At 51.1% G+C, this 25689-nt stretch overlaps 1 protein-coding gene across 1 annotated transcript; it reads left to right on the plus strand.

The window, feature by feature from the left end:
• Window positions 1-434: 434 nt before the first annotated feature.
• Window positions 435-20432, plus strand: LOC130032360 (TRPM8 channel-associated factor 2-like). The gene is made up of 7 exons (XM_056123942.1): window positions 435-1063; window positions 12051-13033; window positions 13636-13733; window positions 14962-15175; window positions 15679-15918; window positions 18719-19056; window positions 20178-20432. Exons 1-7 carry the CDS (start codon window positions 435-437, stop codon window positions 20430-20432), a joined length of 2757 nt encoding a protein of 918 aa, XP_055979917.1.
• The last annotated feature ends 5257 nt before the right edge of the window (window positions 20433-25689 follow it).

The raw sequence follows: 25689 nt of genomic DNA on the forward strand, positions 1-25689 counted from the left end.
TTCTATTGCTGGTTAAGAATAACATATGATGTGGCGTGACCCCCTGAAAACAGCAGGGGGTCGTGTGCTTTTATTGATTTTGTCTGTTTGCTTGGTTGCTTTTGGGGGCACACCCAGTGATGCTCAGGGGTTATTCCTGGCTCTGCATTCAGGAATTACTCCTGCCAGTGCTTGGGGGACCATATGGGATGCTGGAGATCGACCCCGGGTTGGCTGCATGCAAGGCAAGCACCCTCTCCACTGTGCTATGGCTCCGGCCCCGTGGTTTTGTAGTTAACAGCACATACAAGCTATGACTCGCACATTGCCATGTGAAAGGGGGCTTGGCCTGGGGTGTTCCTTGTGCACTAGGGACCCGACCGGTGCTGGGCGTGTTGCAATTGTTCTTCGTGGTCTCTGAGTCTCTTCCCTGCTCTCCTGCAGCTGCTCCAGCCATGGCGGCGACGACAACTCCTGCCGCTGCTTTCGAGGCCCTCATGCGCGGTGTAACCCACTGGGATGTCCCCAAAGACCCCGTCCCCTGCGAGCTGCTGCTCATCGGCGAGGCCGCCTTCCCGGTGATGGTGAATGGCAAGGGCCAGGTGATCATCGCCGCCTCCACATACGGCCGTGGACGCCTGGTGGTGGTGGCCCACGAGGGCTACCTGGTGGCCGCCAGCCTGTCCCCTTTCCTCCGCAACGCCGTGGATTGGCTCTGTCCCACGCCCGGCGCTCCCGTGGGCGTGCACCCGTCCCTGGAAGCGCTCAACGGCATCCTTCAGGGTGCTGGTACCCAGGCTCAGCTGGAGTCGGAACAAGGAGCGGCCCTGGGGGTTTACTGCATAGACGCCTACAGCGACGGCCTGAGTGAGGAGCTGGTGCAGTTTGTGAAGCGCGGAGGGGGCTTGCTCATCGGGGGCCAGGCCTGGTACTGGGCAAGCCAGCACGGTGCCCACCAGGTGCTGTCCGCGTTCCCGGGGAACCAGGTGACTTGCGTGGCTGGAGTGTACTTCACCGACACCTACGGGGACACGGGCCGGTTCAAGGTCTCTAAGAATATCCCCAAGATCCCGCTGCATGTCAGGTGAGTGACTGTGGTCTGCTCAGCAGAGGGAGGGTGGTGCCTCTCCTGAGCGACCTGCCATCCTTGGCGTTTCTTTCTTTGTTTTGCTTCATGAACTACCGTTCGCCATGTTCCGGGCTCCCTCTTGGCTCTGTGCTCAGGAATCACTCCTGCCGGTGCTCAGGGCATCCGCTGTGGTGACAGGGATCAAAGCTGGGCTTTGTGTGCAAGGCAGGTGACCCTGTCCTGTGTCTCTGGTCCAAACTGCAGTTCTAGGGGCTGGAGAGATAGCACAGCGGGCAGGGCATTTGCCTTGCAAGCAGCCGACCCGGTTTCGATTCCCAGCATCCCATATGGTCCCCTGAGTACCGCCAGGAATAACCCCTGTGCATCTCTGGGTGTGACCCCAAAAAAGGGCCAAAAATAAAAAAACCCTGCAGTTCTAACATGTGGTATTAGGACCCACCTCGCATCAAAATCAGGCCGTTTGGGATTCACCGGGTTCCAGGAGGCACTGCATCCTCCCTGCTCTGCCACAGGCCCCAAACAGCAGTCAGGCTAGAAACGAGCTCAGTCACCAGCCTGCGCCCCATGTCTCATGCCGGTGACATGGAGAGAGGATGTCCAGCCCTCTTGGGCAAACAGGAATGTTTGTGTGAGATGTTCCGCGGGCCAGAATCCACGTGGCCAAGTCGTACTGTGCCCACACTTGTATTCCAGGGGAGATTTAGGCAGTCAAGGAAACAAACGGTTTCCTGTTCTAACAAGGAAAAGTCAGGCCAGCTAAACAGGAACAGCAGCTGGAGGGGTGTGGGGGCAGGAGAGGACTCTCACTGAGAGAGTTCCGGGAAGGCTCAGAGTTGAGGGAATGCATGCAGGTTGAACGCTGGCGTTTCAAACACCAGGAGTTTATTTTATTTATTTATTTATTTATTTATTTCAATCTTAATCTCATGGCAATTCAATTTTATTTTATTTTTTTAATTTTTATCAATGAAACACCATAAGGTACAGTTGTAGACATTACAGGTTTTTGTGCTTGGATTTCAGTTATACAATGATTGAGTACCCATCCCTCTACCAGTGCCCATTCTCCACCACCTATGATCCCAGTATCCCTCCCACCCCCCATCGCATCCTGCCTCTGTGGCAGGGTATTCCCTTTTGTTCTCTCTCTCCTTTTGGTTGCTGAGGTTTGCAAAAGAGGCATTGAGTGGCAATCATGTTTGTTCTTATAGTCTACTTTCAGCATGCTTCTCCCATCCTGGGAGGATCCTCACAACACCCTTTACTTGGTGTTCCCTTCTCTTTCTGAGCTGCCTTTTCCCCTCACATGTGCGGGTGGCCTTCAAGCCATGGAGTGAAACTCCTTGTACTTATCTTGACTATTCTTGGATGTTAATCTCCTATTTTGTTACTTTATATTCCCCAGATGAATACAATCTTTCGGTCCCTCTCTCTCTGACTCATTTCACTTAGCATGATACTTTCCATGTAGTGCCATTTGTGTGTAAATTTCATGACTTCATCTTTCCTAACAGCTACATAGTACTCCATTGTATAGATGTACCAAAGTTTCTTTAACCTGTCAACTGTTCTTGGGCACTCGGGTTTTTTCCAGATTTTGACTATTGTGAACAGTGCAGCAATGAACATCGAAGTGCAGATGTCATTTCGACTATACTTTTTTTGCCTCTCCGGGATATATTCCCAGGAGTGGTATTGCTGGGTCAAATGGGAGCTCAATTTCTAATTTTTTGAGAATCGTCCATACTGTTTTCCAAAAGGGCTGAACCAGTCAGGATTCCCACCAGCAGTCAAACACCAGGAGTTTAACTGGGTGGGGGTGGGGGGGGGGGGGGGCTAGAGAGCTAGTCCAGCACGTAGGATGCTGACCTTGCATGCAGCCAGTGTGGGTTTGATCCCCGGCATCCCATATGGCCTCCTGAGCTCCACAGGAATAATTGCTGAGCGCAGAGTCAAGAGTAACCTCTGAGCATCGTCAGGTGTGAGCCAAGAAACAAACAAAAAACCCTAAGCAGGGGACCCCGGAGCTGGAACCCCCCGCCCCCAGGAGAGAGGGTAGAGATACCATAGTTCCGAGTTGCAGGTTGTGGGAGGGAGGGACACTGAGGTGGCCTTGGGGGTGGCGTGGGTGAAGCTTGTGGCCTCTGAGGCTGGTTCAGCAGGGCCTTGACGGCTCCTGTGGAAAGTTATTGCCGGCATCTGAAGTCTTGCAGAAGACACAGTGTGCCAGGGACTTGGACAGAGCGAGAGACACCATATCAGTTCCTTCTTTTCCTGCTGTCTGGATTCTACCTCCTCCATTTGAATCCACCAGCAGCCTGGGGGAGAGGGAATCCAGTGGTGTAGACCCACAGTCACAGATCCAGCAGTGTAGACGCAGCCATACAGCATCACAGAAAAATGGGGTTAGAGATGACCGCCAGCGTGGAAGGCTTCTCTGACCTTTAAGAAGCTGAAAGGAATTGAAACAAGAAAGCAGAGTGATGGACATGTGTGAAAGAGGCGCCCAGGGCAGTGAGCTAAGGGACCACCTGAAGCTGATGTCTGTGTGGGGCCTTCCAGAGTTTCTAAGATGCGATTGGTTGGAGTAACAGGCATGGAGTAGGGACCGGGAGGAGGTTTCTGAGAATGGGTGGTCCCTGGAAAAATGGTAGCACATTTTCCTTCTAAAGATAGGGACCCGCTCTCTTGCAAGTAGAACCCAAGCACCATTGTCACATCTAAGAAAAAATTAGTAATTTCTTAACTTCATCATTCATTTTTATGGTTTAATATATATGTACATATGTCACTGTCACTGTCCTCCCGTTGTTCATCGATTTGCTCTAGCAGGCCCAGGAACATTGTGAGACTTGTTACTATGTTTGGCATATCAAATACGTCACGGGGAGTTGGCCAGGCTTTGTCATACATATGTACATATATTGTAAAATATATGTACATATCTACATATATTTTACAATATATTTTACTTATACATATATTTTACATATATGTTATATACTATATATAACATATACATCACTGTCATTGTCCTCCCGTTATTCATCAATTTGCTAGAGCAGCCCCAGTAACTTCTCCCTTGTGAACTTGTGACTGTGTTTGACATATCGAATATGTCACGGGTAGCTTGCCAGGCTTTGCCATGCAGGCAAGATACTCTTGGTAGCTTGCTGGGCTCTCTGAAAAGGGCAGAGAAATCGAACCTTGGTCAGTGGGGTTGGCCGCGTGCAAGGCAAATGCCCTACCCGCTGTGCTATCGCTCCAGCCAAACATATACATAGATAGATAGATAGAGAGAGAGAGAGAGAGAGAGAGAGAGAGATTTTCTGTTTGTTGAGTGCTTTACAGTGACTTACTTCAACATCTCTGTCTGTCTAGCAATCTTCCATGAACACTGCCCAGCCCTAAGTTCATTGATTCATTCATGGCTGAGAAACAGTAGCTTTGAAATTCTAGTGTTTCTTTTATTCAGAAGTTCAAATAACTTCTATAGACACAATTCCTCTTCGTCAGCTGTTGGCTTAGATGACTTCGAGAAGGACAAGCTTGATTTCTTCCTTCTTTTTTTTAACCTCGTTTCAAAATATTGAATTATTTTGTGTTTACCCCCCAGGTCACCAATACATAAGAATTTCTTTCAGTCTCATGACAAACTCAGAGATGCTCATGAAATTTTTTTAAAAGAAGTATTATGCTCATGAAAGAAAGTGTTTCATTTCGTGTCTCTCTGTCAGTGCTAAAATGAGCTGTGCCTGTCACCAAGAGCCTCTGCAGGGTGACTGTAGAAACTTTATTTTTTTTAATTAATTAATTTATTTTGAATACCCATCCCTCCACCAGTGCCCATTTCCCACCACCACGGATCGCAGTATCCCTCCCACCCTCACCCTCCCCATCCCACTCTGCCTTTGTGGCAGGGCTTACCCTTTTGTTTTCTCTCTCCTATTGGGTGTTGTGATTTGTATAAGAGTTAAGCCTGATTTTCAGGGAGAAACGTTGCATGATTTACTTTCCATTGATCACTTTCTATATTCGGAGATGTTGTGTGGCCGCGTAAGCTCTGCTCTTTTTGGGAAATGGTGCATTCTCCGGGAACTGTGGAGCCGCCCAGCGGCCTTTCTACTCTGTGGACTGTAGAACCTTTACAGCCAGCCCCGCAGAATCCAGGCTTTTCAGTGTAACAAGGTCTGTCTCATTGGTCTGTGGCCCCAGACCCTGCACCAGCCATTTCTGCAAGGAGCCCTGGTCTCTTCTAGAGGGAAATGACATTTGGAAACCACCATCTCCCTGGTACCATCTTCGAGAATGAGTAGGTTCAGTATTGTTTCTAGGCCTTATGAGTATCCACAATTAGTGTGGATTTTGTTTTTAAAAAATTATTTTTGTTGTAAATCCTGCCCCCGCGTCTGGCTGCCCTCGCCGGGGCCCCTTGGAGGGGAGTAGGTTGAGCTTTCCTCCCTGCCCCAACCAGGGCTCCAGCAGCTGAAGACCTCTAGGACCAGCCACCACCATGCTGAGACCACTCTCCGCACACATGAAGGTACTGGCAGAGGGACAAAGCCACGTATGTTCCGGGGCCGAGATCTCCAAGCCTACTCAGATTGGGGCCGGGCATCCTCCACCCAGAGCCTCCAAATTCCAGTAGGCGGGGGTCACACCCACCAACTGGCCCCCTGGCGCCGTGTAATCCCATCAACGGCCAAGACCCAGAGACTATAAAAACCAGCAACCAGAACCACGCGGCCGCATTTGCGGCCGTGCAACATCTTATTATGACATCTTATTATCTCATTCTTATTTTGGACAAACTGGCAGGCTACTGAATGTAGCCTGCCCACACAGCAGAGTCTGGCAAACTCCCCGTGGCATACCCAATATGCCAAATACCAGTAACAATGATGAGTCTCATTCTTCTAAAAAGCCTTGAATATAATCTCAGGGCTAGGATGAAGGAGATGTTGCTGGGGCCAGCTTGAGGCAATCGACGAATTTTTGTTGTGGCAGAGCCTGGCAAGCTCCCTGAGGAGTATTCGATATGCCAAAAACAGTAACAACAAGTCTCACAATGGAGACGCTACTTGCTGGCTCAAGCAAATCAATGAACAACAGGAAGACGGTGCTATACAGTGGTTTGCTCTGAGTTTGTTATTTATCTGGTTTAGGGACCAGAGCCAGTGGTGCTCAGGGCTTACTTCTAGTTCTGTGCTAAGGAATCACTCCTCGGGATGATCAGGGGACCATGTGTGGTGCCAGGGGTCAAACCTGGCAGGCCACATGCCAGGACCATATATCATGCCAGGCCTTTTACTATCTCTCGGGTTCCTGAGTTTAACTGATACTTCAGACAGATGCACCGCTCCAAGCTTGTGCTTCATTTCAATGCTCGTCCATCTGCACCTACTTTTCTTCCCAGGATGAAAAGTCCCAATTCTAAAGTGCACTGCTCGGTGATTCATTTGCTTTTACTCATAATGCACACAAGATGGTTGTAAAATACAAGAAACTGTTTACCCTCAGAACAATCAAAGATGCCTTCAGTTCTCTTTATCCTTGTGTTATATTTTGTTTGATATCTTCAGTCAAATTGCCTTAATAGAATAATACTTATCTTTGTGGCAATACCACCAACATGATGTTCATTTAGATGTTTCACTTTTGCTTTGTTGGAATTGCTTTCATAAATAAATTTATTTCATAATTATATAAAGTGATTATGTGGATCCAAAACAAAAGATTAAGAAGTATGCACTCTGTTTTTGTCTGCTTTATGAATTTTCTTCCTTTCTCTGTTCAAAAAATTTCTTATTCTATTATTCATTTATATAGAAAGACATACACATATATCAGTTTGCTTTTTGCATAGGGAAGTGACATACTATACGATTTTTTTCTTCACCTTTTCGATGTGATATTATTCTTTCAATATAGCACTATATTATTATATAAATAATATACAATATATTCTATTAAATTTTAGCGTGTAGATGCAGTATAATTCATTAAGTTAGATCTTTAGTCACTGTACATTTCTAATAGTTTGAAAATTTTCAGTGGTCTATTGCATATATACTGCACTAAATACCCGAGTGCTTGTTTGTACTGCATTTCTAGTCATGAAATTGACAGCTCATAGGGGGAATGGAAACAGTGCCCTGATAAAGATGGTTAAATTCACCTGTTTTAGAGTCAGTTCCTGGGAAATGACTGAAGGGAATTTAGCCTCTGAAGGATGCTCTCTGGATGGGTTTACACTATCCGTCCTTCTTGCATATTTCCCTGGCCACTATGGCATCTTCTTCCAGAAGACACTCAGACATGAGGAATTGGGTAAAATGGGCTCGAAGGCAAACATTTAGCAAGAGGCATTTTAATAGGATTTTTCACTCTTAAGTGATATACTGGGAAGAAGCTACATATTTATCAACATTGCTTTGGTGATTAGGTTGTATTACGCAGTTTAGACTGAAGAACAATTTTTCAACCATTAAAAATCACATATTCAAGAGGTACTTACAGGAAATCGGAAAATGATCATGATCTAATAGACAAAAGTTGAGAAATAAAACTCTGTTCTAAATGATACCAATGATCAAATGCTTAGGGGGAGATGTCAGTATATTCAGCTCTGTTCCATTGGTCTACAGCTCTGCCTTTGTTCCAGTACCATGCTGTTTTAAGTATTACTGCTTTGTAGTAGAGCTTGAAGTTAGGGAGGTTGATTCCTCCCATTTTCTTTTTCCCAAAAATTGCTTTAGCAATTCGTGGGGGCTTATTGTTCCATATAAATTTCAGGAGTGTTTGCTCCATTTCTTTGAAGAATGTCATGGATATACTTATAGGGATCACATTGAATTTGTACCGTGCTTTGGGATGTACTGCCATTTTGACAATGTTAATTCTCCCGATCCATAAACAGGGGACATTTTTCCATTTCTTCATGTCCCCTTGCATAACTGAAAACCAAGTACAAAAATTTATTAAGTCTATAACTGTACCTCATAGTGTTTCACTAATAATAAATAAATAAATAAATAAATAAATAAATAATACCGAGCTTATGGGCTAGAGTGATAGCACAGCGAGTAAAGCGTTTGCCTTCCACATGGCCAACCCAGGTTGTATTCCTCCGCCCCACTCAGAGAGCCCGGCAAGCTACTGAGAGTATCCTGCTCACACAGCAAAGCCTGGCAAGCATCCCGTGGTGTATTTGATATGCCAAAAACAGTAACAACAAGTCTCACAATGGAGACATTCCTGGTGCCCGCTCAAGCAAATCGATGAACAACTCGACTACAGTGCTACTGAGCTTATGAAAATAATGTCCATATAGGTGGACTATAAAGCGCTTGGAAAAATAAGAACCGTTGAGTTTTTCCTCAGGACTTGAAAAACCAGTTTATTCCTCTTATTCAGTTTCAACTCAAAACAGCCTCCTGGATGCTTCTCCTTTAGGGACCCCTGGAAACAAGGACCCCCTTTCCACTGCCACTGTCCCTCGCTGGAAACTCCCCCCATGACTCTCCAGGGAAAGCCCCAGTGATTATGTCCTGTTACCACCTCCCCACATGCTCACTCTAGTGCCTTTTTTTTTGCTGCCTCACCTGGCTGTGCTCAGAGCTTTCTCTAGGCTCTGTGTTCAGGGATCACTCTTGGTGGGGCTCAGGGGACTCTATAGGATGCTGGATTTCAAAACCAGTGAGCTGTGTGCAAGGCAAGCCCCCTGCCTGCTGTACAATCACTCCAAGCCATTCTCTGTAATAAGAATATTTACCAACATATGATAGTACTAGTCTCCTGTCCCCAGGCTTGGCTGTCCTCACCAGGGCCCCTTGGAGGGGGAAGGGTTGAGTTTCTCCCCCGCCCGCCCTCGAACAGAGCCCCAGCAGCTGAGGACCTCTGGAGCCAGCCACGGCCATGCTGGGACTACTCTCCACACATCCAGACGGGCCTCACGCATGAAAGAACTGTCAGAGGAGCCCAGGCACGCGGGGCCCGGGGATGAGGTCTCCAAGCCTACTCGAATTGGGACTGGGCCTTCTCGACCCAGACCCCCCATCTTCCAGTAGGTAGGCGTCACACCCACCAGCTGTCACCAGTGCCAGGTTGGTCCCATCAACGGCCAAGACGCAGAGACTATAAAACCCAGCCCCCGACATCTTATTATCTTATTTTTCCTTTGGAGAACCTGGCAGGCCACCAAAAGTATCCTGCCCGCACGGCAGAGTCTGGCAAACTTCCTGTGTCGTATTCAATATGGCAAATACCAGTAACAAAGATGGGTCTCATTCTCCTAATCCTTAAAGAGCATTGAAATGGCTCTTTTAAAATCTCAGGGCTAGGAAGGAGACATTACTGGTGCCTGCTCGAGGAAATCGACGAACAACAGGATGATCGTGATCGTGATTGTGATGATAATACTGCTATATGGACACCCGTGGGTATCATGTGTTCCGAGGAAATGACTTTTCATGCACTGACAAGGAATTTCTGTGGGCAGCACCAGTGCCTGAGTAACACTGATCAAAACACCTGGAGTATAGAGCTGAGTAGAAAACATCCAGACCCATTCCAAGACAAAGGGTGACCTAGAATTGTGATGAATCGCCCAACAGACAACTTCGTGACGAGACTCACAGAGGGACTGGTCTCAGATGTCTCCTGCCTAGTCTGAGCTGGGGCTGACCAGCATTGTCAGATCTCATCTCCAGGAATGCGCTGACATGCAGCCAACGCCCTCAATGCTGTCCCTTCACTCAGCTCGGGTTCAAAGTGTCCTGTCAGCCCATCTTGGTCAAAAGCTCCTGGACCCACTGAGCAGGTTCTGTTCTTTCAAATTGCTGTGGAAGGCTCTGCAGTTCCTGGAGGGAGGAACTGCCCCATCTGGCTAGGGGGAGGCCACCTCTAAAAATCACCAGAAGGGGGCTGGAGTGATAGCACAGCTGGTAGGGTGTTTGCCTTGCACGCAGCCGACCCGGGTTCGATTCCTAGCATCCCATATGTTCCCCCGATCACCGCCAGGAGTAATTCCTGAGTGCATGAGCCAGGAATAACCCCTGTGCATCGCCGGGTGTGACCCAAAAAGCAAACAATAAAAAAATAAAAAATAAATAAAAATCAGCAGAAGGGCCTCAAGGGATGTCTTATCCCCAAGGAGAAGCACACCTGTGTTTGTGCACCCCACGGAGGCATTGCAGTAACTGGGATGTAAAATCCAACTGCAAGGCTCCTGCTGCCCTCTGACCACAGTTCAGACATGCCCGCAGAAAGCATTAACCTCAAATTATTATCTCCTTCACAGTTCAGACGTGCCCGCAGAAAGCATTAACCTCAAATTATTATCTCCTTCCACATAGATGTGGGAATGCAGCCTTCAAGCCCTTGAACATTAGACTTCACAGCCGTTAAAGGGTGACTGTCTTTCAGAAGAAGAGCAAATAGATCAAAGAGATAACATCAAAACGCCTGAATTCTTTAAGTTTGTGGGTTATTGGCCCTTGGCTGGTAGGAGTGATAACAACACAATCTTCTAAAGAAACCGTGTTGAAACCAAAAGACATACACTGCATTTTCACAACAGGATGATAACTAAGGATGTCAACAAGATCTGCGAGCTCCTGTGTTCCATGCAGTGTTCCAACAGGCAAGATCTGGAAACAACCCAGGTGTCCCAACAGCAAATGAGTGGATCAATGTGTGGTATATTTATATAGTGAGATATTACTCAGCGATGGAAAAACAGTGTATCTCACTGCAGCGTGGATGGAATTAGATGGAATCAAGCTGAGTGAAATGAGTCAGAAGGAGAAGGGCAAGTATACCAACCGATCCCACTCAGAGATAGTATATACAGGAACCAAGCCAGGGAACAGACGGTGTCTAGTGAAAACTCGTTGTTAGGGTCAGAGGTCAGCTGAGATAACCTAAGAATGAGAGGAGGAAGGAAGGAAGGCGCCTATAGAATATGGTTGGTTACTGGCTCCCGGCTGGTGTGGGACCCATGTAACCTTCACTCTCTTGAACTCATCAATAAATTTCGTCTTAAATCTAGTATGAGTACAATGAAGACTTCCAAAGTTGAAGGCTATGTCATTTAAACCAGTGGTATGTTGTATTATTTAAAAAGACATAGAGGGTGTTGGAGCGATAGCACCTAGGGTAGGGCATTTGCCTTGCACGCGACCAATCCGGGTTCAATTTCTAGCATCCCATATCATCCCCTGAGCACCGCCAGGAGTAATTCCTGAGTGCAGAGCCAGAAGTAACCTCTGTGCATTGCCAGGTGTGACCCAAAAACCAAAAACATTTTTTAAAAATGAAATAAATAAAAAATAAAAAGACACAGGGTTTGGGGCCAGAGCGGTAGCCAAAGGAGGTTAGCACATCCTTGGCGTGTATGAGGCCCCATGGTTGACCCTGGCACCGCTCAGGGCAGGCCCCATCACGACTGATAGATGGAGAGATGACATCGATTGAATCAGACCCTTGGGCATTCCTGTCTGAGAGGAATTCCCAGACTGAGCCTTTGGAGAATGTAGGTTTTGAGGTGTGCCAAACCGGCCAGCTCACTCTTAGGTGGTGGTGGTTGTTTTCTTTTTTCCAAATCCATCCAAGGCCTCCTGGGGTACACACAGAGCCCCGTAATTACCGGAAGGTGCTGTGGGCAGTGGCACTATAGCACTGCACTGTCCTCCTGTTCTTCATTGATTGGCCTAGTAACATTGTGAGACTTGTTACTGTGTTTGGCACATCGAATTCCTCACGGGTAGCGAGATACTGTCAGAAGCTTGTCGGGCTCTCTGAGAGGGGTGGAGGAATCGAACTCCGGTGTGGGCAGTGGCATCAACACCTTTTCGCCTCACCCTGGGGTCGGGAAGACCATGGACCAGGCAGGCCCTGTTCATTTTCAGACCTCAGGCAGGAGACCCCTGGCTCTTTGCTAACTGACTGTGACCCCTTTTGTCCCTTGTGTCGCTTGCAGGTGTGGGGAGGACACAAGGCAGGACCAGCAGCAACTACTGAAAGGGGTCTCAGAACTGGACATCAAGACCGGGGGGTTGCCGTCCAGGCTGCTGGTGCACGGGGCGCTGGCCTTCCCCCTGGGCATGGACCCCTCACTGGGCTGCTTCCTGGCAGGTGCCCGCTACGGCAAGGGCCGGGTGGTCCTGGCTGCCCACGAGAGCCTCCTCTCCGCCCCCACGTTGGGGACCTTTCTGCTCAATGCCGTGCACTGGCTGGCCGGGGGCCCCACGGGCCGAGTGGGGGTGAACCCCAACCTGAAGGGCCTGTGTGCCCTGCTGGACGGCAGTGGCCTGCAGTGCAGCCTGGAGTCCCAGCTGACCGACCAGTTGCAGGTCTACTGCTGCGGGGCCTACAGCGATGCGGAGGCTGGGCCCCTGCGCGAGTTCGTGGCCGAGGGCGGTGGCCTGCTGATGGGGGGCCAGGCCTGGTGGTGGGCCTCACAGAACCCCGGTCGCCCCGCTCTGGCTGGTTTCCCGGGAAACCGCCTCCTCAATGGCTTGGGCCTCAGCATCACAGCCCGGACCCTGCAACCAGACTGCTTCCCTGCGGCCACCCCTGAGATGCTCGGGTACCACTTCCGCCAGGCCCTGGCGGCCTTTCTGCAGCAGGTGAAACAGGGCCGTGGCTGCGTGGACCAGAAGAGGCTGGCCAAGCTGGGCAACGACGCGACCGCCTTCCTGAGCATCCCAGCGCGGGGCATCCCCGCCTACGCCTCTGTGCACCGCCTCCTGCTCAAGACTTTGCGTCTGGCCGGCCTCCCGGCCGTCAGCAAGAAGAACCCGGTGGCCGCTGGCTCCCTGGAGGCTGCCATGCTCAGCCTGGCCACCGAGCTGGCGCGATCGGGGACTGACTGCACCCAGCTGGCCGCGGGGCTGGGCGGCTGCGCTTGCGCGAACCCCGCAGAGCGGACCATCACCGTGCAGGTGGACGCCTGCAACCCAGGTGTGCAGCGCGCAGAGGGGCTGACGGGGTCCCCCTGGGTGGGGTGTCCCCACGCCCCAGGCAGTTGGGGTAGGGGCCAGAGGGAGGGTGCGGCAGGGAGGGCTCCCTCTCGCCTTGCACACGGCCCACCTGGGTGCAGTGTCCAGCATCTGACCTAGGGGCTACCCCAAGGCCATCAGGAGGAGTCCCCTGAGTGCAGAACCAGGAGTAAGCTTGAGACCCAGAGCTGGACTGAGAGTACAGCGGGTAGAATGTTTGCCTTGCATGCGGCCCACCCAGGTTCGATTCCCAGCATCCCATATGGTCCCCTAAACACCGCCAGGAGTAATTCCTGAGCCAGGAGTAACCCCTGTGCATCGCTGGGTGTGGCCCAAAAATCAGGGAAAGAAAGGAAGGAAGGAAGGAAGGAAGGAAGGAAGGAAGGAAGGAAGGAAGGAAGTGCCTGAATCCCAAGGTGTGGCCCTAAAACCAAACAAAGAAGGAAGTTGGGGTGGAGGGTCAGCTTGAATGGCCAGAACTGATGTACAGGGAAGGGGGTTGGGAGCAGGTGTATTTGGGGGGAGGGAGGATGAGGGACTGAGCCTCCCTGTGCTAATTTCCAGGCCCAGGGGAATGCTGGATGAGCACCGGCCGCTACCTGCTGAACGGGAAGAACGCGGAGTTCTCCCTGCCGGACTCCGCTAGTTCTGCTGGGCTGAAGGTGAGGCCCCAGCCCCGTGCTCAGCCCCCTCCAGGCTCAGAGCCACTCGCTGGCCCCCGGCAGCATAGGATGGGTCCGCGGCCCCCTGGATGGGGTGCTGGAAGGTTTTCTGTGAAGTGGGTGATGAGGCCTAACACTGGCCATTCTCAGTGCCCTGTGCGAGGTCCAGTGGCATGTGTGGGGTGTGGGAGGGGGCAAAGGCAGAAGAACGCAGAAACAAAGATGCCAAGGAGGGACTGGAGCAATAGTACAGCCGGTAGACTGTTTACCATGCATGCGGCCGACCCGGTTTGATCCCCGGCATCCCATATGGTCCCCCAAGCATTGGCAGGAGTACTTCCTGAGTGTGGCCAGGAGGAGCTCCTGTGCATCAGTGGGTGTGACCCCCCCCCCCCCCCGCAGAAAAGGAAAAAAAAACATGCTAAGGAAAGGAGGGATAGGAAGAAGAAGAGGAAGTCATGGGCAGAGAACAGGGGTCTTGGCTCCTCTGTAGTGGAGAGGTGACATGTCTGTGCACTGTGGCCCAAACAGTTCAACTTCAAACTAACTGTCAGGGAGTCCGGCTGGTGGCTGGAAGGGAATGTGGGCTGAGTGCTGGAGAGCCTGGCAGTGGGAACCAGGTATGCCTGGGAATAGGGACCTCTATCCTGGCGTCTGAATGAAAGGGGTAACTGCCTTGGAGGAAGCAGCTGAGTCTCGGGGCTCCTAAGAACTAGGGAGGGCCAAGCCTTTGGGGTAGGGAGTGGTGATGTTCCCGGCTTGGAGCTGGGGCACCCAGGGGCACCCAGGGGCACACCCACACCTGCCCCAGTCCCTGTAGCCGTACCTCCTCCTGTCATCCCCCAAATCGGGCCAGAAGTCGGTTTCCTCCTCCTTTGTCCTGGGGGTTCACTTCCTACTCACTGGGGTCTCTTTCCTGCCCCCTAGCGTCTGCCCTGAGAATTGCAGGACCCCAGCCAGACAGCCCAGGGACTCCCCAAACACACGGGGAGGCATCCTCTCACCTCGGCTTGGACCCACTCCTTCCTCTGGGCACCCCTGTGGCACCCCTGTGGCTCATCGCAGCGTGGTCCCAGCTCAGGTCTCTGAGGGCGCCTGGTCTTGCTCCCACAGGGGGAAGCCAGGACTTTGTCTCAGCCTCCATCCACACATTCCCACCCTCAGCCCCTCAGACCTGCAGGGCTCTGTTCTCCCGCACACAGGGGGACCCTGGGACCTTTCCCTCCAGGTTCTCATTGGCTGCCACACGGACGACCTGAGCAATGCCCGCCAGCTGGCCCGGGCCCCAGTGGTCACTCACCAGTGCTGCGTGGACCAGGCCACAGAGTCCGTGTCCTGCCTCTGGGGGGGTCTGGTCTATGTCATCGTGCCCAAGGGCAGCCAACTGGGGCCCGTGTCCCTCACCATCACCGGCTCCGTGCCTGCTCCCTACTACAGGTTGGGTGAGTGTGGGGACCGAGGGGCTGTGTGAGCTACGGCTGGAGAGGATGGGGAGGACTGTGGGGTGGGGGCCCGCAGGAGATGGGAGACCCCATGCCCCATCCCCTGTGCCTCATGTCCAGTGTCTTCTCCCTGCATCCTGCATCCTGTGTCCAGTGGAGACTTGGGGACCAAAGAGGGAAGACCTGAGACCCTTGTCGATAGTTGTTCATTCTGTGTTTGCCCACCCCTGCCCCGCGGCCCCCAGCGTTTTCAGCCTCCAGGGAGCTGTGGACGTGGAGTGACATTCTCCATCTTTCTTGTTTCTTGACGCCTCCGGGGCACACAGCTGGCTGTCCACCATGCATAGCCTGCCGGGCAGTAATGTGGGTTTATTGCTTGGGGCTGCAGTGCTGGAGTGAAGGGGGCGTGCACTTCAGGGCATAACTTAGGGCGGGTGCTCACTCAGTCCAGGCTCCCTCCCGGTGCTATCGGCCCCTGGTCCCGCTCTGGTCACTGTTCCCAGGTAAGACTTCCCTGGAAGAGTGGCAGCACAGTGTCCAGCACAGCCCAGCCCCCTGGGGGGAGCTGGCCACGGACAATATCATCCTGACGGTGCCCACCACGGACCTCCGGACCCTGGAGGACCCTGAGCCCCTGCTGCACCTCTGGGACGAGATGATGCTGGCCATCGCCAAGCTGGCTGCCCAGCCCTTCCCTTTCCCCCGCCCCGAGCGGATCGTGGCCGACGTGCAGATCTCAGCGGGTACGTGACGGGGGCGGGGGACTGCCCGGGGCGGGGTGGAGGTTTGCCTCTTAAGGTCCACGGTGTGCTTTTTGGGTCACACCTGGCAATGCACAGGGGTTCCTTCTGGCTCTGCACTTAGGAATCACTCCTGGCAGTGCTCAGGGGACCATATGGGATGCTGGGAATTGAACCTGGGTCGGCCGTATGCAAGGCAAACACCCTACCCACTGTGCTATTGCTCCAACCCCAAGGTTCACAGTTTGCAGTAGTCAAGGTGGCAGTAAAGCCAGGTGGCGGGGGAGGAGGCAGGGGAAAGACACAGCCATGATGGGGATGACAGTGTCTGCGTGGTGAGGAGAGTCGGGTGAGCTCATGGGTAGGAATTGGCAGAACATCTCAGAAACAGTGGCCTGAGCAAACACAGGAGGCTCTCACTGAACCGGATGAGGAAACGAAATGTCATAAAGGGGAGATGCCTAGACCATCCTTGACCCCAGAGCTTAGAGAAGGACAGAGGAAATAAAAGGGGGAGGAAGAAGATGAAAAGGGGGAAGAGGGTGGGAGGAAACAGGTCCGGGCTTTGGTTACCTGATGATGTGGATAGTTCCACAGCCAGAGCACAGACTCGACAACACTGAAACCATGAGCGCAAGCTGCAGCCACTGAACTTTGTAAATTGCTTGTCACAGTGGTGGGAGTGGAGGGAAGGGGGCAGGAGGGAGTGGGGGAGGGGTGAAGTAAGAGAACACGGGTGGAGGGACGTTGACACTGATGGTGGGATTGGTGCTGAAATATATGCTGAAGACTCACCTATCACTCACTGCTAGTCGCAGTTCTTTCATTCATTACAAAATTATTTTTACGGAAAAGCAAAGAAAAGGAAAGTTGGTCTTAGGAGTTCTCAGAGGCAAGGGGTGTTGCTTCCAGGAGAGGCTGAAAATGAAATATTTCCTTCCGGGTGATGTTGCTTGTCTGTGGTATGTGGACGAATGTCAAGAAGAGAATGCAATGGGGCTGGAGAGATAGCACAGCAGGTAGAGCGTTTGCCTAGCACGCGGATGACCTGGGTTCGATTCCCAGCATCTCCTATGGTCCCCTGAGCACCACCAGGAGTAACTCCTGAGCCAGGAGTGACTGGGGCGGGGGACTACCCGAGGCAGAGTGCAGGGGTCGTGCACTTCAGGGCATAACTTAGGGCGGGTGCTCACTCAGTCAAGGCTCCCAGTGCTATGGGCCCCTGGTCCCGCTCTGGTCACTGTTCCCAGGTAAGACTTCCCTGGCAGAGTGGCAGCACTCTTAAGGTCCTCTTAAGGTCCACGGTGTGCTTTTTGGGTCACACCTGGCAATGCACAGGGGTTCCTCCTGGCCCTGCACTCAGGAATTACTCCTGGCGGTGCTCAGGGGACCATATGGGATGCACAGTGGGTAGGGCGTTTGCCTTGCATGCGGCCGACCCAGGTTCAATTCCCAGGAGTAGCCCCTGAGCACCACCGGGTATGACCCATAAAAGCGGAAGAAAAAGAGAGAGAGAGAGAGAATGCAAGATATCAGGGTTGGGGTTTGGGGGTGGGCAGAGATTACCTATAATTACCCCTGACCCTAGAGTGTAGAAATCAGAATGACGGGGAAAGAATGTGGGGTGTAAGAAGAGATAAACAGGGGATAACGGGAGGGGGCAGAAGCCTTGGGCACAGCGAGGGGTGTAGAGGAATTGTATGTGTTTAAGTCTGAGCCACCAAGCCAACCCTTCTGCAAGCACGCAATCCAATAGACAGCAACCAGACTTCAAAATGTGCCTGTCACAGAGACAGGCTGGGGCCTGGGAGGGATCCCGGGAACCCTGGGACAGGCCTAGTGCTGGAAAATTGTGTGCCTGAAACTCACTATGAATTTGTTAATCATGGTGCCTTAATATTTTCTTAAAATTTCTTCAGTGAACTATTTTTTCCTAGCACACATCACAGGCATCAGTGGCAAGGGAGTGAAGAGGTTTCTGTTGAGTGTTTTGGGGGAGAGAACATCTAGAGAGGTGTAAGGACTCTGGAAAATTCCTCCAGACCTGTTTGCTTGGTGGTGGTTGTTTTACCTTCTGGCTTTTGAACCACACCTGCTGGTGCTGGGGGCTTACTCCTGGTTCTGCACTCAGGGATCATTTCTGGTGGGCCTCAGGGAACCACATGGGATACCAGGTATAGAACCTAGGGCAGCCACCTATAAAGCAAGCACTGTACTGTGTCTCTGTCCCTAAACCTGTTTCCTTATGCTTAATAAAGGATGAGGTTCAGGGATGGAGCGATAGCACAGCAGGTAGGGTGTTTGCCTCGAACGCGGCCAACCCAGGTTCGATTCCCAGTATCCCATATGTTTCCCCCAAGCACCGCTAGGAATAATTCCTGAATGCAGAGCCAGGAGTAATCCCTGTGTATCACTGGATTTTACCAAAAAAAAAAAAAAATAGGACAAGGTTCTTTCTCCCTATGAAACAGTGTAAATCAGGACAGCAGTCAAGAGGTTCTTCCAGCCTGGAGGGGGTCAGGTCCCAGCCCCGGGACATCTGGGGCAGATCTGCTCACAGGGGAAACCCGTAGAACTTGTGTCCTGCGATACAGGGAGGAGCGCTGAGCTCAGAGGACAGTGCCAGAGACCAGGAGAAGCACAGTGGCCAGGGGTCCACTCCCTGGCATGTGGGCGTGGGTCCCCCCAAGTGGGGGACCATGGTTCTCTCCTCCGCTTGGAGATTCTGGGATTGTGGAGGGTCTCGGAAAGGGAGCCGGAATTGGGGTTTGGGTTGACTGCCACTACCCCCACCTCACCCCAGGCTGGATGCACTCCGGGTACCCCATCATGTGCCACGTGGAATCAGTGCAGGACCTGCTGAACTCCACGGGCATCCGCAGCCAGGGCCTCTGGGGGCCCATCCACGAGCTGGGTCACAACCAGCAGCGGCCCGGGTGGGAGTTCCCTCCGCACACCACGGAAGCCACCTGCAACCTCTGGTCAGTCTACGTGCACGAGACGGTGCTGGGCATCCCCCGGGCTCAGGCACACCCTGCCCTGAGCGCTACGGAGCGAGAAAAGAGGATCAGAGAGCACCTGGGCAAGGGGGCGCCCCTGGAGGACTGGAGCGTGTGGACAGCTCTGGAGACCTACCTGCAGGTACCGCACAGACTCACGGGGGGCATCCTCTACCCGGTAGCACCCCAGAGACCAGGAGCCTCTTCACAGGCCCTGCCAGCATAAACCCCTCATCCCATCTCCCTGGACTTGGGATGCCAATGCTCTAAGGTGCAGAAAGAGCCCCTGCCCCGTTTGTTCCCCTGGCTTTCTGATGGTGCACAGAGGAAATGAGAAGTGTTACAGGAGAAAACCTCACTGGAAGGACCTAGGGCTGTGATAAGGCAGGAGGAGAAACTCGGAGTCAGCCCTGCCAATGGGGGTCGGCACTTACCTTGTATGTGTGAGGACCCTGGGGTCGGTTGCTGCCACTTCATGGAGAGCCCCAGCGCCACATTGAAAGTAGCACTCAAGTCCCACCAGATATGGCCAAGCGCCCCCACCCCCCACCCCAAGGAAAGAAAGGATGGGAGCTGGAATGATAGTATAGCAGGAGGGCGCTTGCCTTGCACGCAGTAGACCCAGGTTCGATACCCGAGTCCTATATGGTTCCCTGAGCTCTGTCAAGGGTAATTCTTGAGTACAAAGCTAGGACTTAGCCCTGAGCATTGCCAGGTGAGACCAAAAAACTGAGAAAGAAAAGAAAGAAATAGAAGAAGGAAAGAAAGAAAAGAAAGAAATAAAAGAAGAAAGGGAAGGAAGGAAGGAAGGAAGGAAGGAAGGAAGGAAGGAAGGAAGGAAGGAAGGAGAAAGAAAGAAAGAAAGAAAGAAAGAAAGAAAGAAAGAAAGAAAGAGAGAAAGAAAGAGAGAAAGGGAGAAAGAGAGAAGAGAAAGAAAGAAAGAAAGAAAGAAAGAAAGAAAGAAAGAAAGAAAGAAAGAAAGAGAAGAGAAGAGAAGAAAGAGGTGGAGGAGAAGGAGGGAGGGAGGAAGAGAGGGAAGGGAAAAAGGGAGGGATGGAAGGGAAGGAAGGAAGGAAGGAAGGAAGGAGGGAGGGAGGAGAGGAAAAAAGGAAGGAGAGAAAGGAAGAGAGGGAAGGAGGGAGGGAGGAGGAAAAGAAGGAAGGGAAGTGAAAACCATCTAGACACACACATGTACACATGCACACTGTAACCACTACAACAACTTCTGCTTCCCCTTCCTCACTTTCCTGTTTGTCTCCCCAGCTCCAGGAGGCCTTTGGGTGGGAGCCGTTCACTGAGCTCTTCGCGGAGTACCAGACCCTCTCAGGCCTCCCCAACACCAACACTGGCCGGATGAATCTGTGGGTGAAGAAGTTCTCTGAGAAAGTGCAGAAGAACCTGGTCCCTTTCTTTGAGACCTGGGGCTGGCCCATGCAGCCGGATGTGGCCAAGAGCCTGGCCCATCTGCCTCCGTGGCAGGACCACCCCATGCGGACCTACGTGTGTGCTGAGGAGTAAAGGCCATGCAGGATGTGCTGGAGAGCTCAGTGGCCAGCAGCAGCCCCACCTCCGTTGCCTTTTTTTCTTGAGCCGGGACCCTGCACCCTAGCGTGTTTTCTGGATGGCAGCCAGGGGCCAGAGACAAAATGAAACCAGCCCCCGACAGGAGGATGACCCTTAATGCTTCTTTCTTCTTGCTCCAGCTCTCAGCAAGACACTTCCTCCTCCTCCTCCTCCTCCTCCTCCTCCTCTTCCTCCTCCTCCTCCTCCTCCTCTTCCTCCTCCTCCTCTTCCTCCTCTTCCTCTTCCTCCTCCTCCGTGATTTTTTCTTTCTTTTTTTAATGGGTGGTGGGGAACATACTCGGCAGTGCTCAGGGGCTACTCCTAGCTCTGCACTCAGGAATCACTCCTGGGGGTGCTTGGGGGAGCATATGGGAAGCCAGGGATCGAACCCGGGTCGGCCGCATGCAAGGCCAGTGCCCGCCCCCCTGGATTATCAGTCCGGCTCCCCGCAGTGAATTTTTTGCTGTGGCCTCTTGAAGCCCTACAGCCTCTCACCTTCTGTTTTCTACCAATGATTCTCTGAAGCACACGGATGCCTTAGGGACCTGCTGTCCCTCCTGCCATTTCTGCCTCTCTGAACAAGCTCTTCATTTCTTCCTCTTGGAGATGTCTGAGAACAAGAGCCAGGCTGGTGTAACCACGAGCCCAGTACCAGATTGTGTTCTGTAGAAAAATTACTTCTCACTGGGTCCACGTTCTTATTACATGGGGATGACAGTCCCGGTATCTCCTACACATGGGTTTTCTTTGTCCTCGGCGTGGTCCCACATGGCCTTCCAATCCGGTTTAAGGGGAAAGCTTGCAAACGGACTCACTCTGAGGCTCACTTCGGGTACTTGGGTGATAATGTCCAATAAACATCAGTGCTATTTGCTGACATGTTTGTTAACAGTAATTGGGATTCTCGCCCATCCCAAAGAGTCTTGCTTATAACTGGAACTCAAGAATGGTGTTGACAGCTCAGATTGGCTGCTCCCACACTACTGAATTCAGGAGATTCTTACTTTCTCCCTGAAAGGGAAAGGGGTCTGAGAGGGCCCAAGATCCTTACTAACTTCAAATGCAGACTGTAATACTTTTGTGTCGACTAAAGACAAGAGTCACCTAGTTACCTGGACAGAATCCCTATCCTGTTTGTTCTTAGCACAAGGGAGGTGACAGTTCTCTTTGGCTGCCTTGGCACCTGATCCCTATCAGCTGCCCAATGCTGAGAGGTGTGGGGACCCGATAGGATACTGAGAACAGTGAACCAAGACCGTCACTTTATCCTCAACCCACCACGCTCTGAGCTCGCCCAGTCTCCTTCCAGGCCATCCCAGTTCTTTGACTCGGTGGAATTTAAATTCAGGCTTTGCCTCTAGCATGAGGAGATACCCACTAACCGTCCCTCCTACTCAATCTAAAACCACTTTTCTGTTGTTTTTGACTCCCACTCCCCTGGTTGTGTGGAGATTGAATGGATCCTTGGAAGGACTGATTAAGGAACACCCTTCTCTCCATTCCAGAAAGTTCCCTTTCCTTTCATGAGCATCTGTGGTCAGGTTGGGGATTCGGGAATCACTTGTTAATCAAGCAACATCGTTACTTAACACATACATACATGTCCAGATGAACCAGACACTGTGTGAGGGAGTTTCTTCAACTGTGCCGCGTCCGGCGCTGCGGGGCCGAGCCAGGGGAGGGCTGTCAGGGTGAAATCAGCACTCGAGTCACACAGGGTTCCGTCATTCAGGAGATGGCATGAATGCGTGCGTACATTTATTCAGAGCACAGGTACAGACTTAAGTATGTTTCCACAACCCATCCAAAAGAAAGGAAAAGGGGATGGGACATGGGAAAGTGGATGGGACAATGAATAGAGCCATGCATCGTTGGTCAGCCACCTGGTGACCCTTTCAACCTAATGCTACCGGTCGGAGCGGCCTGCTTTGTCACAGTTTTGACATATCCATAGAGACTGTGTTGTTCCTCATACATCATTTACAAATCATTTACGAGGGTGCATTTTCCCCAAACTGAAACCTCCTGTACTGGGAAGTTGCCCAGCTTTGAGCAGGACAAAGGGGGAATGAAAAATCAAGCATTCTTTTACTTGGTCAGTAGGCAACAAACTGTATCCTGGAATCTTTACCGCAGACTTCTGGAGCAGGTACAGGGATTCAACCCATAGATGAGAAATGAAGCTCAGAGATAAGCTAACTTCTGAAGCCATAAAGCTAAGGACAATAGGAAGCCCCAGCATGAGAACATCATGGAACCTCCGTCCCCCGTAGGTCATTCCTGTAGATAATGGATGGAAGGACACACAGCAGCATGCCAGATCCTTCTCAAGAGGAGTGGCTGAAGTTGGGCACCACCAACAGACCACCGGAGACAAAGATGTTGGCCCCTTGAGAGCAGCCCAGGGCTTCGGCTGAGGGTGCTGTCTCCATGGGTCATGCTCCTCATATCAAGAGGATGAGGTGTAGAGCCAGCCCGGATGGAGTCCACTGGTGAACATTTTCCATCTCAATTCACTAAGAAGGACCCTTGTGGGGGGAGGGTCAGCTGGGGAGAGACAAGTCTTTACGCATGATGGCTACCTGTTCACTATCCCTTTTTGAGCTGTTATCTGAAGAGAACCAGTCCTTTTGGTTGAGGGGTACAGGTGGAAGGAAGGAAGGAAGGAAGGAAGGAAGGAAGGAAGGAAGGAAGGAAGGGGAAAGAAAGAAGAAAGGAAGAAAGGAAGGAAGGAAGGAAGGAAGGGAGGGAGGGAGGGAAGGAGGGAGGGAGGGAGGGAGGGAGGGAAAGAAAGGAAAGAAAGAAGAAAGGAAGGAAGGAAGGAAGGAAGGAAGGAAGGGAGGGAAAGAAAGGAAAGAAAGAAGAAAGGAAGGAAGGAGGGAAGGAAGGGAAAGAAAGGAAAGAAAGAAGGAAGGAAGGAAGGAAGGAAGGGAGGGAGGGAGGGAAAGAAAGGAAAGAAGGAAGGAAGGAAGGGAAAGAAAGGAAAAAAAGAAAGAAAGAAAGAAGAAAGGAAGGAAGGAAAAGAAGAAAGAAAGAAAGAAAGAAAGAAGGAAAAGAAGAAAGAAAGAATGAAAGAAAGAAAGAAAGAAAGAAAGAAAGAAAGAAAGAAAGAAAGAAAAAGAAAGAAAGGGAAATGGGAGGAGAGAAGGGAAGGAAGGAAGGAAGGAAGGAAGGAAGGAAGGAAGGAAGGAAGGAAGGAAGGAAAAGAAAATCCATGAGGGGTCTTTATGGCACTAAGACCGTGATAGTGAAATCACAAAACAACAGTGGAAAGTGGGAGATTCAAATCCTACATAATTCTCCTCGCCAAGGAAAATGCAGGCCGCAGCAAAGACACTCACAAATCATAACAGCACTGAGTACATCACAGAGACAAAACAGTATCTCCTGGACATGCAGGGACTGTGCCAGGCAAGCTGCATCCTGCCACAGATAAGGGCAGGGTGCACAACACAGAAGCTCACAAATGACCCCTTTTGAACAGAATCACGTTGTCTGCTCTCGACCACATGGTTTAGTTGTCCTGGATAAGACAAGTCTAGCAGGCATGTCCATGAGGAACCGCTGATTGAATTCTCGATGTGCTCCAGGGGAAGGGTCAGTGAACTGTGACAAAGGGGAAGCTGTAATAAACAGTCCCCGTGCTCTTAGAATCCAGCCCAAAGCCAAGAGCCTAAAAATCTATATTCCAGAGTACATTTGCTTTTAAGGATGTCAATGTTGGTCTAGCAAATCATCCATAAACTGCCAGGGACAGTTTTTAGTTTGTTCTGCTCAGAGCCAGGCTAGAGGGTAAGTGCTACTGCTCCGCCCAGTTGCAGAGAAAACACATAAATACGGGGCTTGCAAGGAACTTGCCCACATTTCCAGTGGGGGAAGTTGGACTGAGCAGACACTTAGACAACAAGCGATCCCCTATCGTCGGTTCATCTGTCACCAACTGCAGTTCTACATACGAGAAATGATGTGTCTGTTATGTCCCCAGACTAACAGACCCAAACTGCGAAAAAATTATATACTTTTAAAAACGTATTTTATGGGACTAGAGCAATAGCACAGCGGGTATGGTGTTTGCCTTACACGTGGCCCACCTGGGTTTGATTCCCAGCATTCATATGGTCCCCAAGCACCACCAGGAGTAATTTCTGAGTGCATGAGCCTGGAGTAACCCCTGTGCATCGCCGAGTGTGACCCAAAAAGCAAAAATAAATAAATAAATAAATAATAAGGTTCTTTGCATTGATTGACTTAGCAAGGCAAGAAGTATGACTCATCCAAAGTCCCCATCCCTTTTTAACCAAGAATCTGCTCTGTCTTGTCTGGGAAGTTTTGAAGAACTTATGACACAGAATCGGTCTCTGTGTTTATTTTTCGGTGTGGAAACCCCCAGTTCTTCCTGCAGTTCTTCTCTGTGCCCATCCCCCACTACTCAGAGAAAGTGTGTCTAGGCACCAAATGTGCACAGATTGTGCTCCAGTTCTGTGCAACGCCAGCTGGGGTCCTCCAGTGTAACCAACTAACACTGTCTTCCCACAGATACAGAGCTACAGGTAAATGACCCAGTCCCACCGCTTAAATCTCTCTGTCTCTCTGTCTCTCTTCCTCTCTTCCCCTCACTCTCTCCTTCTCTCTCTCCTCAATTCCTCCGTCTCTTTCTCTCCCTCCCTCTCTTTCTCTCCCTCTCTCTCTCCCTCTATCCCTCTCTCTTTCTCTCTCTCTCCCTCTCCCTCTTTCCTCTCCCTCTCTCTCTCTCTCTCTCTCTCTCTCTCACACACACACACACACACACTGCATTTCAGATGCCAGTAGCAAGCCCAAGTATTTCAAATGCCAGTTAGCAAGCCCAGGTTATCAGTTCTGCTCCTAGATAAGTTAGACAAAATTGAAAGAAATGATTTCATATGGAAGCAGAGATAGCAACTTCTTAAAGTCTTCAAGGAGATGGAAAGGACCCGGTCTTCTATGTCTTACCTTCCCTAAGCAAAATACAGCTGCTGACTTGTGAGAGCAATGACCCACTCATTAAAAAGACACTGATTAAAGTATTCATGGTTGGGGCTGGAGCAATCGTACAGCAGGTAGGGTGTTTGACTTGCACGTGGCCAACCCGGGTTCGATTCCCAGCATCCCATATGGTCCCCCGAGCACTGCCAGAAGTGATTCCTAAGTGGAGAGCCAGGAGTAACCCTTGAGCATAGCCGGGTGTGACCCA

Source organism: Sorex fumeus, unplaced genomic scaffold (genome assembly GCF_029834395.1).
Source record: "Sorex fumeus unplaced genomic scaffold, SorFum_2.1 ptg000048l, whole genome shotgun sequence".
NCBI classification, from domain to species: Eukaryota; Metazoa; Chordata; class Mammalia; order Eulipotyphla; family Soricidae; genus Sorex; species Sorex fumeus.